This window comes from Hemiscyllium ocellatum, chromosome 45 (assembly GCF_020745735.1).
Source record: "Hemiscyllium ocellatum isolate sHemOce1 chromosome 45, sHemOce1.pat.X.cur, whole genome shotgun sequence".
NCBI lineage: Eukaryota > Metazoa > Chordata > Chondrichthyes > Orectolobiformes > Hemiscylliidae > Hemiscyllium > Hemiscyllium ocellatum.
In genome coordinates this window covers 751,305-772,552 of record NC_083445.1, presented here as the reverse complement: position 1 = coordinate 772,552, position 21,248 = coordinate 751,305, and the positions used below count along the sequence as shown (strand labels likewise).

Here is a 21,248-nt window from a genome sequence, read left to right as displayed (position 1 = left end):
CTTGCTTCATTGAGAGACCAAAATGCTGTCTATCTTGACTCAAATTTACTCAACATAGAGTCATAGAGAAATAGACCCTTCGGTCCAACTCGTGCATGTCGAACCAGATATCCCAACCCATTCTAGTCCCACCTGCCAGCACCTGGCCCATATCCCTCCAAACCCTTCCTATTCATATACCCATCCAGATGCCTTTTAAATGTTGCAATTGTACCCTCCTCCACCCTTCCTCTGGCAGCTCATTCCACACACATACCATACTCTGTGTGAAAAGGTTGCCCCTTAAGTCTCTTTTGTATCTTTCTCCTCTCATCCTAAACCTATGCCCTCAAGTTCTGGTCCCCACCCCAGGGAAAAGACTTTGTTTATTTATACATGAAAGCAAAATACTGCAGGTGCTGTCAATCCAAAATACTTTGCTTTTGTGTTAAATATATTGAAGTCTGACATAGACAGTGTGACCCGCAGAGCTGCAGAGAAAAATATACTTAACAATGGAACATACAAATCTCTTTAAAATAGAGAATTCCAAAGATTCACAAACCCTTGAAGAAATTTCTTCTGATCTTAGTCCTAAATAACAGAACCTTTATTTAGAGGTTGTGTTCCATGTTCTAGATTCCCAGCCAAGGGAAAAAGCCTCTTTGTTTCCACCCTGTCAAGCCCCTTCAGAATGTTACTTGTTTCAGTGAGATCACCTTTTATTTTTCAAAGCTTAGGAGAATGTAAATCCATTTTAATCAGTCTCATTTCATGGGTGAATCCTTCTATGAATCTTCAATGCACCATCCCTAATGCAAGGTTATCCTCCCTCAAATGTGGAAACCAAAACTGCACATTACTGCAGGTCTGATCTTTTGTGATTTCTGTTCCTGTGCTATTGTGGTACAGCATCTTGGCTTTAACAAGACTTGACATCATTGAACCTGAGATTTTAATGTGAAGAGTGTGCATGTGCATGTGTTTGTTTGTGTGCATTTGAGGTATATATAAAGATAAGAGTTGATGCTCCTACATTATTGACTTTGTGTATTAACCAGTTGTTGCATCATGAGTGAGTAGGTTTTGTTTTGACAAATCAGTAATTGCATATATGAAGAAACCTGATTAATAGATTTTTTTATTTAAAACTAGATGTAGATAAAATATTGAAGGCCACCCTGGTAACTAGAAAAACTTATTTTTATTTTATGTTGTGACCCATAGGGAGTGAGACTAGAATAACAGTGCGCTTCTGTAGTCTCAGTTGTAACATCTTGCTATCAATCAACACAAAAAAAAACAGCAGACCAGATAGATTCCCAATTATTTCTGAATAAAGTAGGTTAATTTAACTCATTTTGTCTGGAGTGGCATTACTTGGCACCATTCACCTCAATTGAGCAAACTATGATCAGAACCAGAAACATCGAAACAATCTTGCTAATTCAGGTGGCTCATGCAAGAACCCTGTCACATGATTGAAACTTCTGTATTCCATAAACAATTTAAATATAATTCTGATCTGCCTTCCTTTAGTCTTGGAAAGGCCAGCCCTCTGTTAATCTCATTGCTGGCAAAAAGTTATCTACAGAAGACCATAGTTGGCTGAGCCTTCCTCAACCTCTCCAAAACTGGTTTCTGGAAGAAATCCTACATGTGCCTTTAAATTGAACCATTCTCACTGCTGTACCTTGAACCACTACAAGAAAGGATTATTCAAGATCAGACTATGGAAAAAGACTCGCCATGAATTTCAAGACTCAGTCCAAAAAAAAAGTGAATTATTGTTCATAGCTTTATGTTTTAAACAATTCCTAATTGTGAACTCTTTTCTTTCCTTTTTCTCTTCTTTCTTCCTTGTTCGTTTATTTGCATGCATGTGCTTCAAAAGTATTTGACTGCTTGAATGCTGCCTTTCATTTTAACCATAAAGTGAGTTTGTTGTATCTCATTTAACAAATGTACTTCACAAACATGGATTTAGGGAAACACGCCATAGCCTACTTTAAAAGAGAGAAGGAAGAGAAAAATTAAAAACACATCTGCTGTGGATAAAAGAGGAAAAAAATTAACAAAATTAAATTCATATCTTCTCCCTTGTCCATAACCGATGCTAACTGAGCTGCATAAATGATCTGTATATAAAAAAGGGGAAAAAAATCATAAATCCACAACTGCTGAAGATTGTTAGAAACTTCTGTTGAAGACATTGCAGAGGATATGATGTTTACCAGTCAAAGCCTTTTATGAGCAACTCCTACGATCCGATAACAGGCACAACGTCTGCTGTTGTGAGGCTGATTGTTACTCAAGAAAAAGAACACATGCTGCTTCTCTTCCAAATATTCTATCATCCAGATGACACCGGTTCTAGTTGCAAACTTGACAAGCAGGTTAAATTTACTGCAGAAATGATGTGTTAATAAATGTCACAAAGAGGTGATGTGGAAGGCCTAATTACTTTATAAATCTTTACAATGTACCATAGTGCTTCAGTGGCTCTGAAAGATCAACTTGCAAGATTTTACTCACTGGATTGGGAACATTGCAATTTTGCATTAACATGGCATCAGAGTGTTGAGTCAGAAGATCCCAATTTGTATGTAATAAGCGGTCACTGCCTGTACCTTATCTGACTCTAAAAATTCTTTGGATAAGATAATTGCACACTTGAGCACGTTGGAAACAGTGCAAAAAGTAATTATACAAGATTGCACTTGGACCTTTGACTTTGATGGAGATTGATCCAAGGTTGTACTAATCTAAGCAATTTTGTTCTTGATGTTATGGTCAGGCTTTGGGTGAGATTCCCCATGTTACTTTGGTTGCAGATGGATACCACAAATTGTTAAGATTCTGGGTGAAGAGGAAAGAATTAAGGACATAAGAACTAGAAGGAGGAGTAGCCTGTCTGTCCCTTCAAGCCTGCTCCACCATTCAACAAGATCATGGCTGATCTTTTCGTGGACTCAGATCCACTCAAAAATGCTCTCACCATATCTCTTAATTCCTTTATTGTTCAAAAAAAATCTATCTTAGCTTTAAAAACGTTTACTGAAGTAGCGCCAACTTCATTGGGCAAGGAATTCCATAGATTTACAACCCTCTGGGTAAAGAAGTTCCTTCTCAATTCAGTCCTAAATCTGCTCCCTCTAATTTAGAGGCTGTGCCCTCTTGTCCTAATTTCACCCGCCAGTGGAAATATCCTCTCTACTTCTCGGTAAATCCAATGACTGCAGATGCTGGAAACCAGATTCTGGATTAGAGTGGTGCTGGAAAAGCACAGCCGTTCAGGCAGCATCCAAGGAGCAGGAAAATCGACGCTTTGGGCAAAAGCCCTTCATCAGGAATACAGGCAGAGTACCTGAAGTGTGGAGAGATAAATGAGAGGAGGGTGGGGTGGGGAGAAAGTAGCATAGAGTACAATAGGTGAATGGGGGTGGGAATAAGGCGATAGGTCAGGGAGGAGGTAGCAAAGAGTACAGTGGGTGAATGGGGGTGGGGATGAAGGTGATAGATCAGAGAGGAGGGTGGAGTGGATAGGTGGAAAGGAAGATAGGCAGGTAGGACGTTTGGAGGTGGCTGAAATGTCATTGGATGTCGTCAGAACCCCCTTGGTGCTCACCTTCCACCCTACCAACCTTTGCATAAACCAAATCATCCGACGACATTTCCGCCACCTCTAAACACTCCCCACCACCTGGGATATATTTCTTTCCCACCCATTTCTGCCTTCTGCAAAGTTCCCTCCGTGACTATCTGGTCAGGTCCACGCCTGGTCAGGTCCACGCCCCCCCCCCCCAACAATCCACCCTCCCGTCCTGGCACCTTCCCCTGCCACCGCAGGAATCCCACACCTCCTCCCTCACCTCCATCCAAGGCCCCAAAGGAGCCTTCCACATCCATCAAAGTTTTACCTGCACTTCCACCAAAATCATTTATTGTGTCCGTTGCTCCCGATGCGGTCTCATCTACACTGGGGAGACTGGACGCCTCCTAGCAGAGCGCTTTAGGGAACATCTCTGGGACACCCGCACCAATCAACCACACCGCCCTGTGGCCCAACATTTCAACTCCCCTTCCCATTCAGCCAAGGACATGGAGGTCCTGGGCCTCCTTCACCACCGCTCCCTCACTATCCAACGCCTGGAGGAAGAACGCCTCATCTTCCGCCTTGGAACACTTCAACCCCGGGCATCAATATGGACTTCACCAGTTTCCTCATTTCCCCTTCCCCCACCTCACCCCAGTTCCAAACTTCCAGCTCAGCACTATCCCCATGACTTGTCCTACTTTCCTATCTTCCTTTTCACCTATCCATTCCACCCTCCTCTCCGACCTATCACCTTCATCCCCACCCCATTCACCTATTGTACTCTATGCTACTTAGTTACTTATTCTATGCTACTTCACAGCAGTTCAGATGCTGCCTGAACTACTGTGCTTTTCCAGCACCACTCTAATCCTCTCTACTTCTATCTTAGCTATTCCCTTTATAATTTTCTATGTTTCTATAAGATTCCTCCTTATTCTTCTGAATTCCAGTAAATATAATCCCAGTCTACTCAGTCTCTCCTCATTAGCCAACCCCCTCAACTCCGGAATCAACCTAATGAACCTCCTCTGCAACCCCTCCAATGCTAGTACACCCTTTCTCAAGTAAGGAGACCAGAACTGCATAGAGTACTCCAGGTGTGGCCGCACCAGCACCCTCTACAGCTGCAATATAACCTCCATGCCTTTAACCTCAATCCCTTTAGCAATAAAAGTCAAAATTCCATTTGCCTTCCCAATGATTTGTTGTACCTGCAGACCAACCTTCTGTGGTTCATATGCAAGGACACCCAGGTCCCTCTGCATAGCAGCATACTGCAACATTTTACTAATCAAATAATAATTCTTTTTACTGTTACCAAATTGGATGACTTCACATTTATCAACATTGTATTCCATCTGCCAGACCTTTGCCCACTCACTCAAAGTATCTGTGTTCCTCTGCAAAGTTTCACAGTCCTCTGCACACTTTGCTCTGCCATTCGTCTTCGTGTCATCTGCAAACTTTGACACACTACATGTGGTTCCCAACTCCAAATCATCCAAATTGTGAATAATTGCAGACTGAATACCGATCCCTGAGGCACACTACTCGTCACTAATTGCCAGCCAGAATAGCATTCATTTATCCCCACTCTTTGCTTCCTGTTAGGCAACCAATCCTCTATCCATGCTAATACTTCACCGTAATGCCATGTATCTATATTTATGCATGAGCCTCTTGTGCGGCACCGTGTCAAAGGCCTTTTGGAAATCTAGGTACACCATATCCACTGGGTCCCTGTTGCCCAACTTGCTCATAATGTTTTCAAGGAATTCCAAAGGAGTTGTTAAACAATGTCCTGCCCTTCATGAACCCATGCTGCGTCTGCCCAACAGGACAATTTCTATCAAGATATTTCTTCCTTGATAATAGACTCAAGCATCTTCCTTATAGCTAACCGGTCTATAGCTCCCTATCTTTTGTCTACCTTCCTTTTTAAACAATGGCGTCACAATTGCTGTTTTCCAATCTGCTGAGACTGTTCCAGAGTCCAATGAATTTTGGAAAGTTACCACCAGTGCACTTGCTATTTCACCTGCCATTTCTTTTAGTACCCTGGGATGCATTCCATCAGGGCCAGGAGACTTGTCTATCCTTAGCTCTATTAGCTTACCCAATACTACCTCTTTCATAATAATAATTGTTTCCAGGTCCTCACCTACCTTCATCTCTTTGTCAATTACTGGCATGTTATTAGTGTCCTCCATTGTGAAGACCGATACATGTTCAAAGCCTCAGCCCTTTCATCATATCCCATAACTAAATACCTCTTCTCATCCTTTAAAGGACCAACATTTATTTTAGCCACTCTTTTTCTTTTTATGTATTTATGGAAACTTTCATTATCTATCTTTATATTCTGTGCTAGTTTTTTCTCATGTTCTATCTTACTTTGCTTTATACCTCTTTTTGTGGCTTTCTGTTGACCTTTAAAGTTTTCCCAATCTTCTAGTTTCATGCTAGTTTTGGTCACATTGTATGCCTTCTCTTTCAATTTGATAGCCTCCCATGTTTCCTTAGACACCCATGGCAGATTACCCCTTTTCTTACAGTCCTTCCTTTTCATTGGGATCTACTTTTGCTGAGTGCTTTGAAAGTCCTCCACTGCTTGTCAACTGTCCCACCATAAAATGTTTGTTTCCAGACTACTTTAGCCAAGTCCTTCCTCATTCTATTGTAGTCTCCCTTATTTAAGCACAGGACCCTGGTATTGGATTTTATCTTCACATTCTGCATCTGTATTCTAAATTCAACCATACTGTGATCGTTCCTTCCAAGATGGTCCTTAACTATGTGGTCATTAATTATTCCTGTCTCATTACACAGGGGCCACGATTTTTAATATACCTTGTGGTTGGAGGGTTCCCAGGCGGAAGATGAGGCGCTCCTCCTCCAGCCGTCGTGTAGTTGTGTTCTGCCGGTGGAGGAATCCAAGGACCTGCATGTCCTCGGTGGAGTGGGAGGGGGAGTTAAAGTGTTGAGCCACGGGGTGATTGGGTTGGTTGGTTCAGGCGGCCCGGAGGTGTTCTCTGAAGCGTTCCGCAAGTAAGCGGCCTGTCTCACTAATCATTACACAGGACCAATCTAGGATAGCTTGTGACCTCAACGGTTCATTACATACCGTTCAAGAAAACTACCATGGATACAATCAACAAAATCCTCCTCAAGGTAAAAACAAGGACTGCAGATGCTGGAAACCAGAGTCTAGATTAGACATACCTGTAGATATGTCCTTACCTTCTGCAACTGCTGTACGAGGACACCCAAGTCCAAGTGCACATTCTTGTGTCTCAATTTATAGCCATTCAAATAATAATCTGCCTTCCTGTATTTCCTACTATAGTGGATAATCTCACATCTATCCATAATATTCTGCATTTGTCATGCTTTGCCCAGTCATTCAGCTTACCTGAGCCGGTTCGTTCACAAAGCCATACTCATACGGTTGTCTTTTTGTAAATTTTGGGATCTAAGAGATGACCCAACAGTAGTTGGACAAAGTATTAATCAAGGTCAAGCAGTTTGTTACTTTTTCTGATTCTTATTACTGCACATATATGTAGAATATTCCAAGTAATAAAATAAAAGCACTTCCCATTGTGCCTGTTAAACGTTTATACTGATGTCTCTCGGTGAGAGGTCAGACCAATGGAATTATTTAACAATTCACATATCTACAAACAGTATTAATGATGTTCTTTCAGGCAACCTAAATGGAACTTAAAGAATTGTTGCCTAGATAGCTTTTTGTGTCCTAGATGACATACTAAAGACAAACTAAGGAGGTGGTCGAGGGTAAAGCGGTAAATGTGGTGTATATGGATTTTAGTAAGGCGTTTGATAGGTTCCTCATGGTAGACTACTGCAAAAAATACAGAGGTATGGCATTGAGGATCCGTTGAAGGTTTGGATTAGGAATTGGCTGGCTGGAAGAAGACAGAGGGTATTGGTTGATGGTAAAGGTTCATCTTGGAGTGCAGTTACCAGCGGTGTTCCGCAAGGATCTGTTTTGGGACCATTACTGTTTGTCATTTTTACAAATGACCTGGAGGAGGGGCTTGATGGCTGGGTGAGCAAGTTTGCGGATGATACGAAAGTCGGTGGAGTTGTTGACAGTGAGGAAGGATGTGGCAGGTGACAGCGGGATATAGATGAGCTGCAGAGCTGGGCAGAAAGGTGGCAAATAGAGTTCAATGTAGATAAGTGTGAAGTGATTCACTTTGGTTAGAGTAACAAGAAGATGGGGTACTGGGCTAATGTCGGATACTTGGTAGTGTGGATGAGCAGAGGGATCTTGGTGTCCATGTACACCGATCTCTGAAAGTTGCCACCCAGGTAAATAGTGCTGTGAAGAAGGCATATGGCGTACTGGCTTTTATTGGTAGAGGAATTGAGATCCGGAGTCCTAAGGTCATGTTGCAGTTGTATAAGACTCTGGTGCGGCCGCATCTGGAGTATTGTGTGCAGTTTTGGTCGCCATATTATAGGAAGGATGTGGAGGCACTGGAATGGGTGCAGAGGAAGTTTACCAGGATGTTGCCTGGTATAGTAGGAAAATCGTATGAGGGACTTGGGGCTGTTTTCATTGGAGAAAAGAAGGTTTAGGGGTGACTTGATAGAGGTGTACAAGATGATTAGGAGTTTAGATAGGGTTGACCATGAGAACCTTTTTTCACGTATGGAAAGCTATTACGAGGGGGCATAGCTTTAAATTTAAGGGGTGGTAGGTATAGGACAGATGTTAGGGGTAGATTCTTTACTCAGCGAGTCGTGAGTTCATGGAATGTCTTGCCAATAGCAGTGGTGGATTCTCCCTCTTTATGGGCATTTAAACGGGCATTGGATAGGTATATGGAGGATAGTGGGCTGGTGTAGGTTAGGTGGGCTTGGATTGGCGCAACATCGAGGGCCAAAGGGCCTGTACTGCGCTGTATTTTTCTATGTTCTATGTTCTGACTCATTGGGAGCACAAACATCAACTGACACTGTACCATGATCTTTTATTTTGATTATCTCAATGTACTGAAGAATGCAAAAATGTAGTGTCATGGGGTACAATTTGTAAGAGAAAACTGATCTCTTACCATGATAAGTGTAGCAAATCCTGATGGTACAGTTATCAAATATTTCATTTCAGATCCTGCTTTTCGAAATGAATGGGGCATGAATCGTCGAAGAGGCCAGACTTTGAACAGAATGCCACATTATGAGTCATTTGAAGAGATATTTACAGGTGTGAAAAACAATTACAGTCCAACATAAATCACTCCCAATGTCAGAAGATAAAGAAGCTTTAAATTTGAAATGTGTTTGTGGTTGTGGAGAATGGAATTATGATATAGAAAGACTATTCTCAGGAATATTTTCTATTTAGTTTACTGTAGTAAGGAAGGATCAATTTATTTGGTGTAGTTTTCAATGGTTCTTATGAGTTTGTTATACTGTTAGGCTGTAGACATAACATAGGTTGTATAATGAATACTGGCAGAGTATACCAAAGTGCTCGTGAGAATTGTTATTGTTACTCAAGCTAACGAGAATACACATCTATACAATGTACCTCACCTAGATACATGATATGCAAGAAGACATGAACAATAACACTAGAAACTTAGGAGTTTTGCAAGGAGGAGCAAACACAAGGATGTGGTCAAAGAATTAAAAAGACAAAAAGACTTATAATTACACACTTTAAGATTAGGCAGGATGCCTCAAAAATAGAGTCACATATGGACCAAACTTGCTTGTGAAAAAAAGTCAAAAAGGGGTATAGTTTCTGTGTGGATATTCTCAGCTGCTCCCTCTGAGGATTCCTGAGGGTGGGAGAATCCTATATTGGAAGATCAGACAGAAAAATTGGAGAAAGTTAAGTCATAACCTTTATCTGGCCAGAAACATTGGGCAAATGTTTCAGGATGATATCCTCTCATCTAAAGTTCTGAAGCTGAGGATTTCTGGTGGAACCCAAAGTGAGAATCTTTGTGAGTTATTGTGAGTAACTGCTGCTTTACAGCACTGTCAACAGTTCCTGATGAAGGGCTTTTGCCCGAAATGTCGATTTTTCTGCACCTCTGATGCTGCCTGACTTGCTGTGCTTTTCCAGCACCACTCTAATCTTGACTGTAATCTCCAGCATCCACAGTACCCACTTCTGCCTAGGACTGTCAACAACACTTTCTATTACTTCCTGACCTCACCAGAGTAATTATCAATTTTGTTTCAAATATTTACTTCTCATGGTGCAGCAGGTTTGGGGTGCAAATAGTAATCTAGAATCTTACTTTCATCCCAAGTCAGAAGGTAGAGACAGGACATGTCCTGGTCCTGCAAAATCAACCAGGCATAAAGTGCCTCAGAAGGTCAGATTTTCCTTTTGGATTGACTGGGTTCCCTGCAAGGCAAGCCTACTGACCTTGAAACTAGAGTTCAGGCTACAGGTGCAATCTGGCACCAGGTCTGCCTGTCTGCACTGGCACTGAACTGCAGTTTTAGAATTCCTAAAGCAAGGAAGAATTCCAGTGCAAAGAGAACCAATATGATTCCTGCTTAAGAGAAGGTAATGGTTAAGTAGGAATAACATCCTCCACAGAGAGGATCCAAGAGATAAAATGTTCTTCAATGGAAAAACAGTTTACAGACTATGCAAGATCAAGATCAGAACTGAACCAAAGACTACAAAGCCTCCTGACTATCTAAAACTATGAAGTTAGAGACTTGGAGCAAGATGGATAGCTGTAAATTTAATTAGATATGTGACTATATAAATGCAAAGTGTGGAAAAATTATTTGGATGGAAGTGTTGTATGGGGTAATGGTTCTGAAAAGGTTAATGTTGGAGACTGCATTAAGTTTCACCCATTCTGATGACAGCATACTATTTTGGGTGGGGAATTAGAATAACTCTGGATTTCAAAATGGACAGATGTGTCATCGATGCCTCCCAATAATTTGAGGAACAGCATGCGGAAATTTTCCGTGTTTTTTTAAGAGAGATTCAGTGCCGGGTCTGCCAAGGCTCTTCTCTGTTGATCTTCATCTTATTGGTTATGCAGCTGGGCTCTTGAGAATTGTACAGCCAGAGAGGAGAAATTGTAACCATTGCTGGGAACCTCCCGATGTCCAGGCAAGTAACACCCATGCTTACAGCCCTGCTGCATGATATTTCAGAAGCTACAAGTCAGGAATGACTGCTAACGCTGTGCTGTTTGATCATTATCTCCAAGGACATGACCCAGGGGAGAGGAAAGCAGAGTTCCCTTCCTGCTTCATATAAAAGGACTTTGAGTCCTTGGTAGATGGTGCAGTAGACAGGTGGGCAATCCTTTTTATTTGCAGACCATTACAGGAGGCCACACCACCAAACCAAGTCAACCTGGACCCAAAATGCAGTCAGTACTGCTTCCTAAGTGAAAAGGAATGGCCTGAAATACACAAAGAGGGTCATTATCTCCTGTCCTCCACAAGGGCTAATGCTGTTATCATCTTCCTTCACGTAACATCCACAGGGCCACAATGCTGTCTAACTCTGTCATTGCATACACTTCCTGCCAAGGTTCACAGACCACAGATCTCACTGTTGCATGCATAATGCCAACTTAATGGCCTTCACCCATCTCATCCTCCCAAATGACTGACACTTCCTGTTTGTGCACTTCCCTACTCACTGAATGGGGACATCCATTCAATCCTCCTGCTCCTCATCACCACTAACTGCTCCTCAATCTATGTCCATCATACTCAATCTCTCCCTTTGTCTCATTGCAGGAAAGAACCTCCTCTGTGTCCCAAAAGCAAAAGATCCATAGTTATTTGACTAGCCTGTCTATAATTGCAGACTGATTGAACTTTACCTTCAGGACTGTCCATAGTCCAATACCATGGACTACAAGGACACAAACTCTTGGAATCAGACAATGCTAAGCACCCAACTGTGGCTAACCCCTGGACTAGAATCGCAAGAGCCCGGACTAGCCCTTCGCCATGCTGAGGACTGCTTCTCTTGACTTTCACATATGTCCAATGGCTTCAAGCACATGCGGTGTATTTGTCACTTAAACTGCTGGCACATCCTGTTGGTTATAGGAACAGGGATAGGCCATTCAGCCCCTTGAGCCTGTTCCACTATTAATGAAATTGTGGCTGATCTGTGATCAAACTCCACACATCTGCCTTTGTTCCTTATCTCTTAACAGCTTTGCTGAACACAGTTTTTTTTTCCCGCAGATTTAAAACTAACAACAATTCCAGCATTCATTGGTATTTGTGAAAGTGAGTTCCAAACAGCTACCACCCTTTCTGTGGAGAAGTGGTTCCTAATATCTCTTCTGAATGGCCTAACCCTAATTCTCAGACAATGCCCCTTATTTTAGAATCCCCAACCAGTGAAAATAGTTTATCTTTATCTACCCTGTCCTTTCCTATTAATGTTTTGAAGACTTCCCTTAACCTTCATCCCTTAACCTTCTAACTCCTAAAGAAGGGTGGCTTAGTGGTTAGTATTGCTACCTCACAGAGCCAGGGACCTGGGTTCAATTCCATCCTCAGGTGACTGTGTGGAGTTTGTACATTCTTCCCTGTATCTGCATGGGCTTCCTCTTGGTGTTCCAGTTTTCTCCCATAATCCAAAGATGTGCAGGTTAGGTGGATTGACCATGCTAAATTGCTCCATAGTGTCCAGGGATGTGCAGGTTAGGTGGATTAGCCACTGGAAATGGAGACGAACAGGTATGAGTGGGGAGGGGTCTGGGTCTGGGTGGGAGGTTGTTAGTAACTCAATGGGCCGAATGGCTTGCTTCCACATTGTAGGGATTATATTCTGTGATTCTAAGACAGACTTAATTTGTATAATCTTCCTTCATGACTTTACATCCAAAGTCCAGATTTAATTCTTGTGAATTACTTTGTACTCTCTCCAAAGCTGCTGTATCATTCCTAAAATGTATTGTTGTAACGTTAGACTAAAGTGCTTAAACTGGTTCTTTAAGGTCTGATCAAAATGAGTACAAGAAGACACATGTGCTTTGATGTAAAGCAAATTTACTACCTTAAACTACTTCAAATATACACAAACGAATGAGTGAATCTATTAGCTTAAACTACTTATAAGACATAATCAATGAGTGAGTCTCATGCCTTTGTACACGTCAAAGTCCCCTCAGCGATGGCTGACACTTGGATTGCGATCTCAATTTCCATGGCACCATCTGTTCCAATGGTGAAGTCCAACAAACTATGAAAAGTCTCTGATATGAATAGCATACTGCATGCTTTAATATTACATGCCAAATTACCTCTTCTGAGTACTTTTCCCAAGATTCCTCTGCATTTGGTGATCAAAAAAAGTTGATCCAAAAAAAACAAACTGTTTTCGTCTTGCAAAACAGCCTGTTATTGCATAATTTTCCATTCTCCAAGTGTTGCTTGTTGCCAAGCTCAGTTGACTTCTAATGGAGATATAAGTTTTGGATTCATATGCTACAGGTGTCCAGATTTGCACACAGTACTCCAACTGAGGTCTAGCTAGAGTATTGTACAACCGCAGCATATCTTCTACATCCTTGTGCTGCAGTCCTCTTGATATAAAGGCCAGTATTCCATTAGATTTCTTTATTATTTTCTGCATCTGTTCCTGATATTTTAAAGACCTATGTGCCTGAACCCCCAAGTCTCTTTAGATATTCACTGTATTTAACTTCATACCATCTAGGAAGTACACTGATCTAGCCTTTTTAGGTTTAAAATAGATAGCATCATACTTGCTTACATTGGACTTTACTGGCCACAATCTTGTCCACTCATTTAGTCTCACAATATCCCTTTGTAATTTTGTGCTACTATCTACACTGTCTAAATTGCCATTTAACTTTGCGTCATCAACAAATTTAGATATATGACATTTATGCCATTCTCCAAGTTATTAATAATATGAATAATTGAGGCCCTAACACAGATCTTTGTGGAACACCACTTATCACATCCTGCCAATTTGACTACCTCCCGATTATCACTACTTCCTACCACCTGCCACTCAGCGAAATTTCCCAGCCATGTCAGTAACTTACCCTCGGTCTGTGGGCTTCTACCTTAGTTAACTGTCTCTTGTGTGAGACTTCATCAGATGCCTTCTGGAAGTCTATAAAAACAACATCCATAGACATTCCCCTGCCCACTGCCTAGTCACCTCTCCAAAAGATTCAATGAGGTTGGTCGGGCATGACCTACCTGTCACAAATCCATGCTGGCTCTCCCTGACTAACAGGAATTTTCAAGGTTTTCAGTTACCCAATTTTTAATTATAGACTCCAACAACTTCCCTGCCACAGATGTTAGGTTAACTGATCTATGGTTCCTTGACTTACCTTTTTCACCCTTCTTAAAAAGCAGAGTGACACATGCAATTTTCCAATCCAGAGGATGGCTGCAGTATCAAGGCAACTCTAAAAGATTATAATTAGGGCAACTTCAATGTGCTCCCTATTTCTTTTAACACACTTAGATCAAAACTGTCAGGTCTTGGAATTTGTCACTCTTTAATTCCATTAGTTTCCTCATTATCAATGTTTTACTTGCATTTGTTTTATTCAGTTCCTGTTCCTGATCTACTATTAATTTCTTCAGGGCTTCTGACAAGCTCTCTTCCTGTTCTATGGTAAATGCAGAGGCAAAGTAATTACTCAGCGCATATGACATTTCTTCATAGTCCCTGACATTGTCCCCACTTTCACTCTTTAGTGGACCAACATAGCTTCTGAATACCCATTTTCCTTTAAGTAACTATAAAATGTCTTCTTATTGATCTTGATGTCCCTGGCAAGTTCCCTTTCCTAATCCCTTTTCATAGCTGTTACAAACTAACTACTTGGTGGCCCTTTGCTGGTCCTTGACTGTTCAGTGCTCCCCACTGTGACAAACTGTCTGCCTTTTCCTTTGCATTCAGAAGCTGTGCAAGTCACAGGTCACAGAGATTGGCAAACTGTTTCTGAACATGCAAGACCAGAGAAAGCATAGTGACCCAGAGAGAGGCTGGCAGCCTGTAAGTTAGTGCTGAAGTCAATGAGTGTATGTTAAGAAAGCAATGCGAAAGTCTGCTGAAGTCAGTGAGTAAGCTCAGAAAGCAATGAAAAGTAGACAGATGCTGGCAGTCTATAAGTCAGTGCTGAAGTCAGTGAGTGCACTAAGAAAGCAACATGAAGCATACAGAGGTTGGTGGCCTCTAAGTAAGATCAAAGTGAATGAATGCTAAAAAAAAGTAAGATAAGTGCCATAAGATGCATCCTGTACACATTACAATTTCCAAGAGTCAAGAAAAAAAAATTACTATTGCATTCACAACCTCAAGATATTGCATTTAAGTATTTTTGAAATGTAGTTACTGTTGTAATGTAGAAAACCAGTGACACTGAGATTGTACACAACAAACTCAGATCTGTACCATGAGTCAAAAACATGGAAGTCCCTCCTTACCAGCACTTGAACGCGTCAACACCACACATGCTGCCGCAGTATAGCAATACAGCTCACCACCATCTTCTTAAAGGCAATTAGAGACGAGTAATAAATGCTGGCCTTACTAATGATGCCCACAGCCAATAAAGAGATACCACCATGCTTCTTCAGTTCTGCATCAGAGGTTCAGACCTAGATAACACACTTGTGTCTCCTGAATGGGACTTGAAATTATAACTTTCAAACCAAGTGATAAGAGTCCAACAACTGAACCATAGCTGACACATTCTGAACTATATTTGATGGAATTCTATGATATTTTCTGAAAATTGGAAACAAATTATGCACTTTAGCTTTGTTATGTTTGGCTTTTTTGTGCAGCGTATTGTGAAGTAGGTCTTATTTGGTTTGAATTTTGAATGTTACAGTTGATTATAGTTGAGTATTTACTTGTTTGTTGAATCATTTGACAGATCCTGTGAATCAAAAGTCGGATGAGGTATTTCCCAAAGGAAAGGGAAGAATTATTGGAATCATTATTTGTGGACCGGAATGGTTGAGGGTTGAGAGAGTGACAGGCAGATATAAGGGGATTTTAGGTATATAGAAAGTACAGTGGCTAAATGCGTTGCCCACTCTGATAATTATTGATGTAAATTAAGTGTTCCCATGGTCAATATCTGTGCTCAGTTGTTGAATCAGGTCTCAGCAGTAGCGATGCTCCTTTGTCTTTGTGCCACATTTGGATGTGGTGCTCAGTAATTAAGTATTCTGTCATTGCATAACCTTAATTAAATAAAGGTCCTTCGTACAAGGCTCCAGAAAGCTGCAAGTATCGAAGAATAATATTCCATAAATGGTCAGCACCTTCAGGAGAGGAGAAAATTGAGTGAAAAGGAAATAAATTACTTTGAGATAAAGTATTACCAATAAGCACAATCCTATTGATTAATCACTAAACTAAAAAAAGTTAGATATCAGAAACACAAACAAAATTGGTGGAAAAACTCAACAAGTCTTACATCATCGGTGGAGGAAAAGCTTTCTGTATTAAACGCACTGCCACATCTCCTCCAAGTATGCCTACCTGAAGAAGTTCTGCTTCTCTCTGACAGTTCTGAAGAAGGATCTCTGGATCTGAAACATTCACTCTACTTTCTCACCACAGGTCCTGCCAGACCTGTTGAGTTTTTCCAGAAGTTTCTGTTTGTGTCCCACTGGTTAATTGTTTATTGTTTGTATGTGCATTATGATCCAGTCAAGTTACTAAAATTATGTGCAAATCATTTGCAAAACAACCAGATATATCATGGAACAGGGCATTCCTTACATAAAAAGATTAGTGACCTATTCTAACATGCCATAAAACTGTTCCCAGAATTCAAAATTATATGAACTTGTTCCAGTTACTGACTTTTCGCAAAAGTCAGAAGTACCATTTTCAAATGTCAACAAGTTTTAAACACCAAAATGTATGCACCCATGTTTGCACACCTAATTTTTAACAAAACTAAATTCTGGAAACAGAAAAAATAGGAGTGGAAAAGTATAAACCAGATCTAAAAGTTGAAGTTTTAAATTGGAGGAAGGCTAATTTTGACGGTTTTAGGCAATAACTTTCAAAAGCTGACTGGCGCAGATGTTCGCGGGTAAAGGGACGGCTGGAAAATGAAAAGCCTTCAGTACTGAGATAATGAGAGCCCAGATTCCTTTTAGGGTGAATGGAAAGGCTAGTAGGTGTAGAGAATACTGGATAACTAAAGAAATTAAGGGTTTGGTTAAAAAAAAGGAAACATGTCAGGAACAGACAGGATAAATCAAGTGAGTTCTCAGAAGAGTATAAAGGCAGTAGAAGTACACTTAAGAGGGAAATCAAGAAGGCAAAAAGGGGACATGAGATAGCTTTGCAAATAAGGTTAAGGAGAATCCAAAGGGTTTTTACAAATTATTAAGGACAAAAGGATAATTAGGGTTTGAATAGGGCCCCTCAAAGATCAGCAAGGTGGCCTTTGTGTGGAACCACAGGAGACGAGGGAGATACTAAACGAGTATTTTGTGTCAGTACTTACTGTGGAGAAGGACGTGGAAGATATAGAATCTAAGGAAATAGTTGATGACATCTTGAAAAATGTCCATATTACAGAGGAGAAAGTGCTAGATGTCATGAAATGCATAAAAGTGGATAAATCCCCAGGACCTGATCAGGTGTACCCTAGAACTCTGTGGGAAAACCAGCGAAGTGATTGTTAGGCCCTTTGCTGAGATATTTGTATCATCAATAGTCACAGGTGAGGTGCCAGAAGACTGGTGGTTGGGTAATGTGGAATCACTATTTAAAAAAGGTGGTAAGGACAAGCCAGGGAACTGTAGACCGGTGAGTCTGAAATCGGTGGTGAGCAGTTTGTTGGAATGAATCCTGAGGGACAAGATGTACATGTATTTGGAAAGGCAAGGACTGGTTAGGGATAGTCAACATGGCTTTGTGCATGGGAAATCATGTTTCATGAACTTGATTGAATTTTTTGAAGAAGTAATGAAGAGGATTGATGAGGGCAGAGCAATAGATGTGATCTATATGGACTTCAGTAAGGTATTTGACAAGGTTCCCTATGGGAGACTGGTTAGCAAGGTCAGATCTCCAAGGAGAACTAGCCATTTGGATACAGAACTGGCTTAAAGGTAGAAGACAGAGGGTGGTGGTGGAGTGCTGTTTTCAGACTGGAGGCCTGTGACCAGTGGAGTGCCACAAGGATCGGTGCTGGGTCCACTACTTTTTGTCATTTATATAAATGATTTGGATGTGAGCGTAAGAGATATAGTTAGTAAGTTTGCAGATGAACACCAAAATTGGAGGTATAGTGGACAACAAAGAAGGTTACCTCAGATTATAATGGGATCTTGAGCAGATGGGCCAATGGGCTGAGAAGTGGCAGATGGAGTTTAATTTAGATAAATGCGGGGTGCTGCATTTTGGAAAAGCCAATCTTTGCGAGACTTACACACTTAATGGTAAGGTCTGAGGGAGTGTTGCTGAACAAAAAGTCCTTGAAGTGCAAGTTCATAGATCCTTGAAAATGGAGTCGCAGGTAAATAGGATAGTGAAGGCAGCGTTTGGTGTGTTTTCCTTTATTGGTCAGAGTATTGAGTATAGGAGTTGGGAAGTCATGTGGCAGCTGTACAGGACATTGGTTAGACCACTTTTGGAATATTGCATGCAATTCTGGTCTCCTTCCTATCGGAAGGATGTTATAAAACTCGAAAGAGTTCAGAAAAGATTTGCAAGAATGTTGCCAGTGCTGGAGGATTTGAATTATAGGGAGAGGTTGAATACGCTAGAGCTGTTTTCCCTAGAACATCGGAGGATGAGGGGTGACCTTATAAAAAATGTATAAAATCATGAGGGGCATGGACAGGATAAATAGACAAAGTCTCTTCCCTGAGGTGGAGGAGTTCAGAAGTAGAGGGCATAGGTTTAGGGTGAGAGGGGAAAAATATAAAAGACCTAAGGAGCATTTTTTTCACAGAGGGTGGTATGTGTATGGAATGAGCTGCCGGAGGAAGTGGTGGAGGCTGGTACAATTGCAACATTTAGAAGGCATCTGGATGGGTATATGAATAGGAAGGGTTTAAAGGGTATGGACTGTGTGCTGGCAAGTGGGACTAGATTGGGTTAGGATATCTGGTCAGCATGGACAAGTTGAACCAAAGGGTCTGTTTCCATGCTGTACATCTCTACGACTCTATAACAAGTCATATCACATCTATGGAATGAATAATGAAGTTTATGTCAATCTGTCTTTATTTAGATGTTGCCTGACCTGCTGAGTGATTTCAGCATTTATTGTTTCAAATTCCAACTATCTTTAAATGTTTTGGTTTCTTGACCATCTTTTACAATCATATACCTGCTTCATGTTGTTGTAGTATGTTGTTCATTGTTTAATTGATGTTTATTCTAACATTTCGTTTATTTCCAGACTTAGAAGATGAAAAGTTGAGACAGGCTAGTAAGCACCACAACCTTGAACATGAACGTGAGCACGAACGTGAACATGAACATAGACATGAGCATAAACATGAGCATAGACATGAGCATGAACATGGACCTACTATTGAGCATAATAATTATTGGATAGTTGGGCAAAGACGCTTCAGAATGATTGTTATCAGTGAGTAATAAAGAAGTTGGTAACTATGAAAATTCCTTACAGCTCCACCAATGTTCATTAAATCTACTTAACAAATAACTGGCCATCACACTGCTGAATGATCCTAAGTTTGATTTCCAATGGACGTTGTTTTTCCATTCCTGATGAAGGGCTTATGCTCGAAACGTCGAATTCCCTATTCCTGAGATGCTGCCTGGCCTGCTGTGCTTTGACCAGCAACACATTTTCAGTTGTTTTTCCATTGTTGAGTGAATCAGGGGTTCCAATAATAAGGGAACAGAGTATCAACAGATAAATATAAAATATCTCTGAAGGCAATTCAGTGGCTGCTTCTCCCTCCAAGACAGCCAACCATCAGTGTTTACCACTGCAAATTTCAACCTCCATCCTGGCACAACCCCCAGTAGAGACTAAGCCATTCACCCACCCTTCATGTGCACATAATTCTACAGGATAAAAAGGTTCTTGATGGAGGATGTTCTGATTAACCTACTGACTTTACATTTCAATGGAAAATCCATCCTAACATCTTGATGAATTTGAGAAATTGGTGTGAGGTTGGATGTGATGTCCCAATCAAAGTGGTGTTCTTCTTCGTCTGTATGTAAGGATACTAGTGATGGTGGGTCATGTCTTTTCATGGCTGGTTGGTGTTCATGTATCCTGGTGGCTAGTTTTCTGCCTGTCTGATGTAGTGTTCATTATAGTCCTCGCATCGTATTTTGTACATGACATTTGTTCTGCTAATTGTTTGTAAAGGATCCTTTAGGTTCATCAGCTGCTGTTTAAGTGTGTGGGCTACCATGATGCCAAGGGGTCAGAGTAGTCTGGTAGTCATCTCCAAGATGTCTTTGGTGTATGGTAATGTGGCTAGAGATTCTGGGTGTGTTACGTCTGCTTGTTTGGGTTTGTTGTTTAGGAATCGGCGGATTGTGTTTATTGGGTAACTGTTATTCTTGAATAAGCTGTCTAGGTATTTTTCTTCTGCTGCTCATAGAACTACGAGCAGTACAGCCTTATCCAATATATCCACCTTACTAATTTTGAAAGTCTTTAATGATTGAATTTCCTCCACTGTCATCATGGTCTGTATAGCATCAATTGCATTTATATCTGCAAGTGTATTTTACCAGGGTTTTAGTGTTCATGTACCCCAATCTTTCACTTAGACACACATTTATCCATGATTAAAGAATCAAAACCAATTTTTTTATTCCAATGGCAAAACTTAGGAATCTAGTATACTATCAGATAAGGAGCCTTATTAAACAATGAAGTTTTGCACATTAGAGCACACTAATATATGCTCTTTCATTATTAAGAATATTTTGATTATTCCTTTGTTTACTAACATGTCTACTCTGTGCATTTATAAGATTCAGCATTTACCTATTTCTAGATTTAAATCCCTTGTTGTGATTTCTTTCTCTCTCTTTCTCTACAGTTATTTTAGCTGTTATCGTGAGTTTTATTGTATTGTTGATATTGACCTGGTTCCTTCTCCCGAAAAAGAATGTAAAGAAAGTAAAGAAAACGTAAGTCTCCTATACGTATGTTATACACATCCATTTTTAACGTGGTACTCTTCCAAAAAATACAGAATTGTGCAGTAGCAAATTCGTACTGTTAAGCCATTTAAAAAAATTGTCATTGGCCAGAGGTCACCTTTAATCACAAATTTCCCAAAGAGCACTTAAGTGTCAGCGAGATGGTTTTTTTACATGATTACATGGTCAGCATTCAGCTCACTTTTTATTCCAGATTTTTATTGAATTCAGATTTCACTATCTGTCATGGTGGTATTTGAGCCCATGCATCTCGAACATTAACCTTGGATTCTGGATTGTTAGTTCACCACTACACCACCACCTCCTTGTGAGATTCATTAAAGGTGTACAAATGCATGGAAATAAAGATAATTGCTGTTCATTAGTAAGATTCTGAAGGGGAACATCAACATTTTTTTACTTGATGTTTAGAATCTGATTTTTTTTTCACTTTCATTGTATTTTCCCACATTTCTCACCATTGCCCAGAGAGCTCAAAGAAATTGA

At 40.6% G+C, this 21,248-nt stretch overlaps 1 protein-coding gene across 1 annotated transcript in view; it reads left to right on the top strand.

The window, feature by feature from the left end:
* The window catches only part of LOC132835837 (uncharacterized), a 51,666-nt gene extending 30,933 nt beyond the window's left edge, over window positions 1-20,733 (top strand). Inside the window, exons 6-7 of the mRNA XM_060854934.1 lie at window positions 19,003-19,194; window positions 20,639-20,733. Of these exons, the coding sequence (XP_060710917.1) occupies window positions 19,003-19,194; window positions 20,639-20,733 (287 nt within the window). The remainder of the gene's footprint in view (window positions 1-19,002; window positions 19,195-20,638) is intronic.
* Window positions 20,734-21,248: the final 515 nt, after the last annotated feature.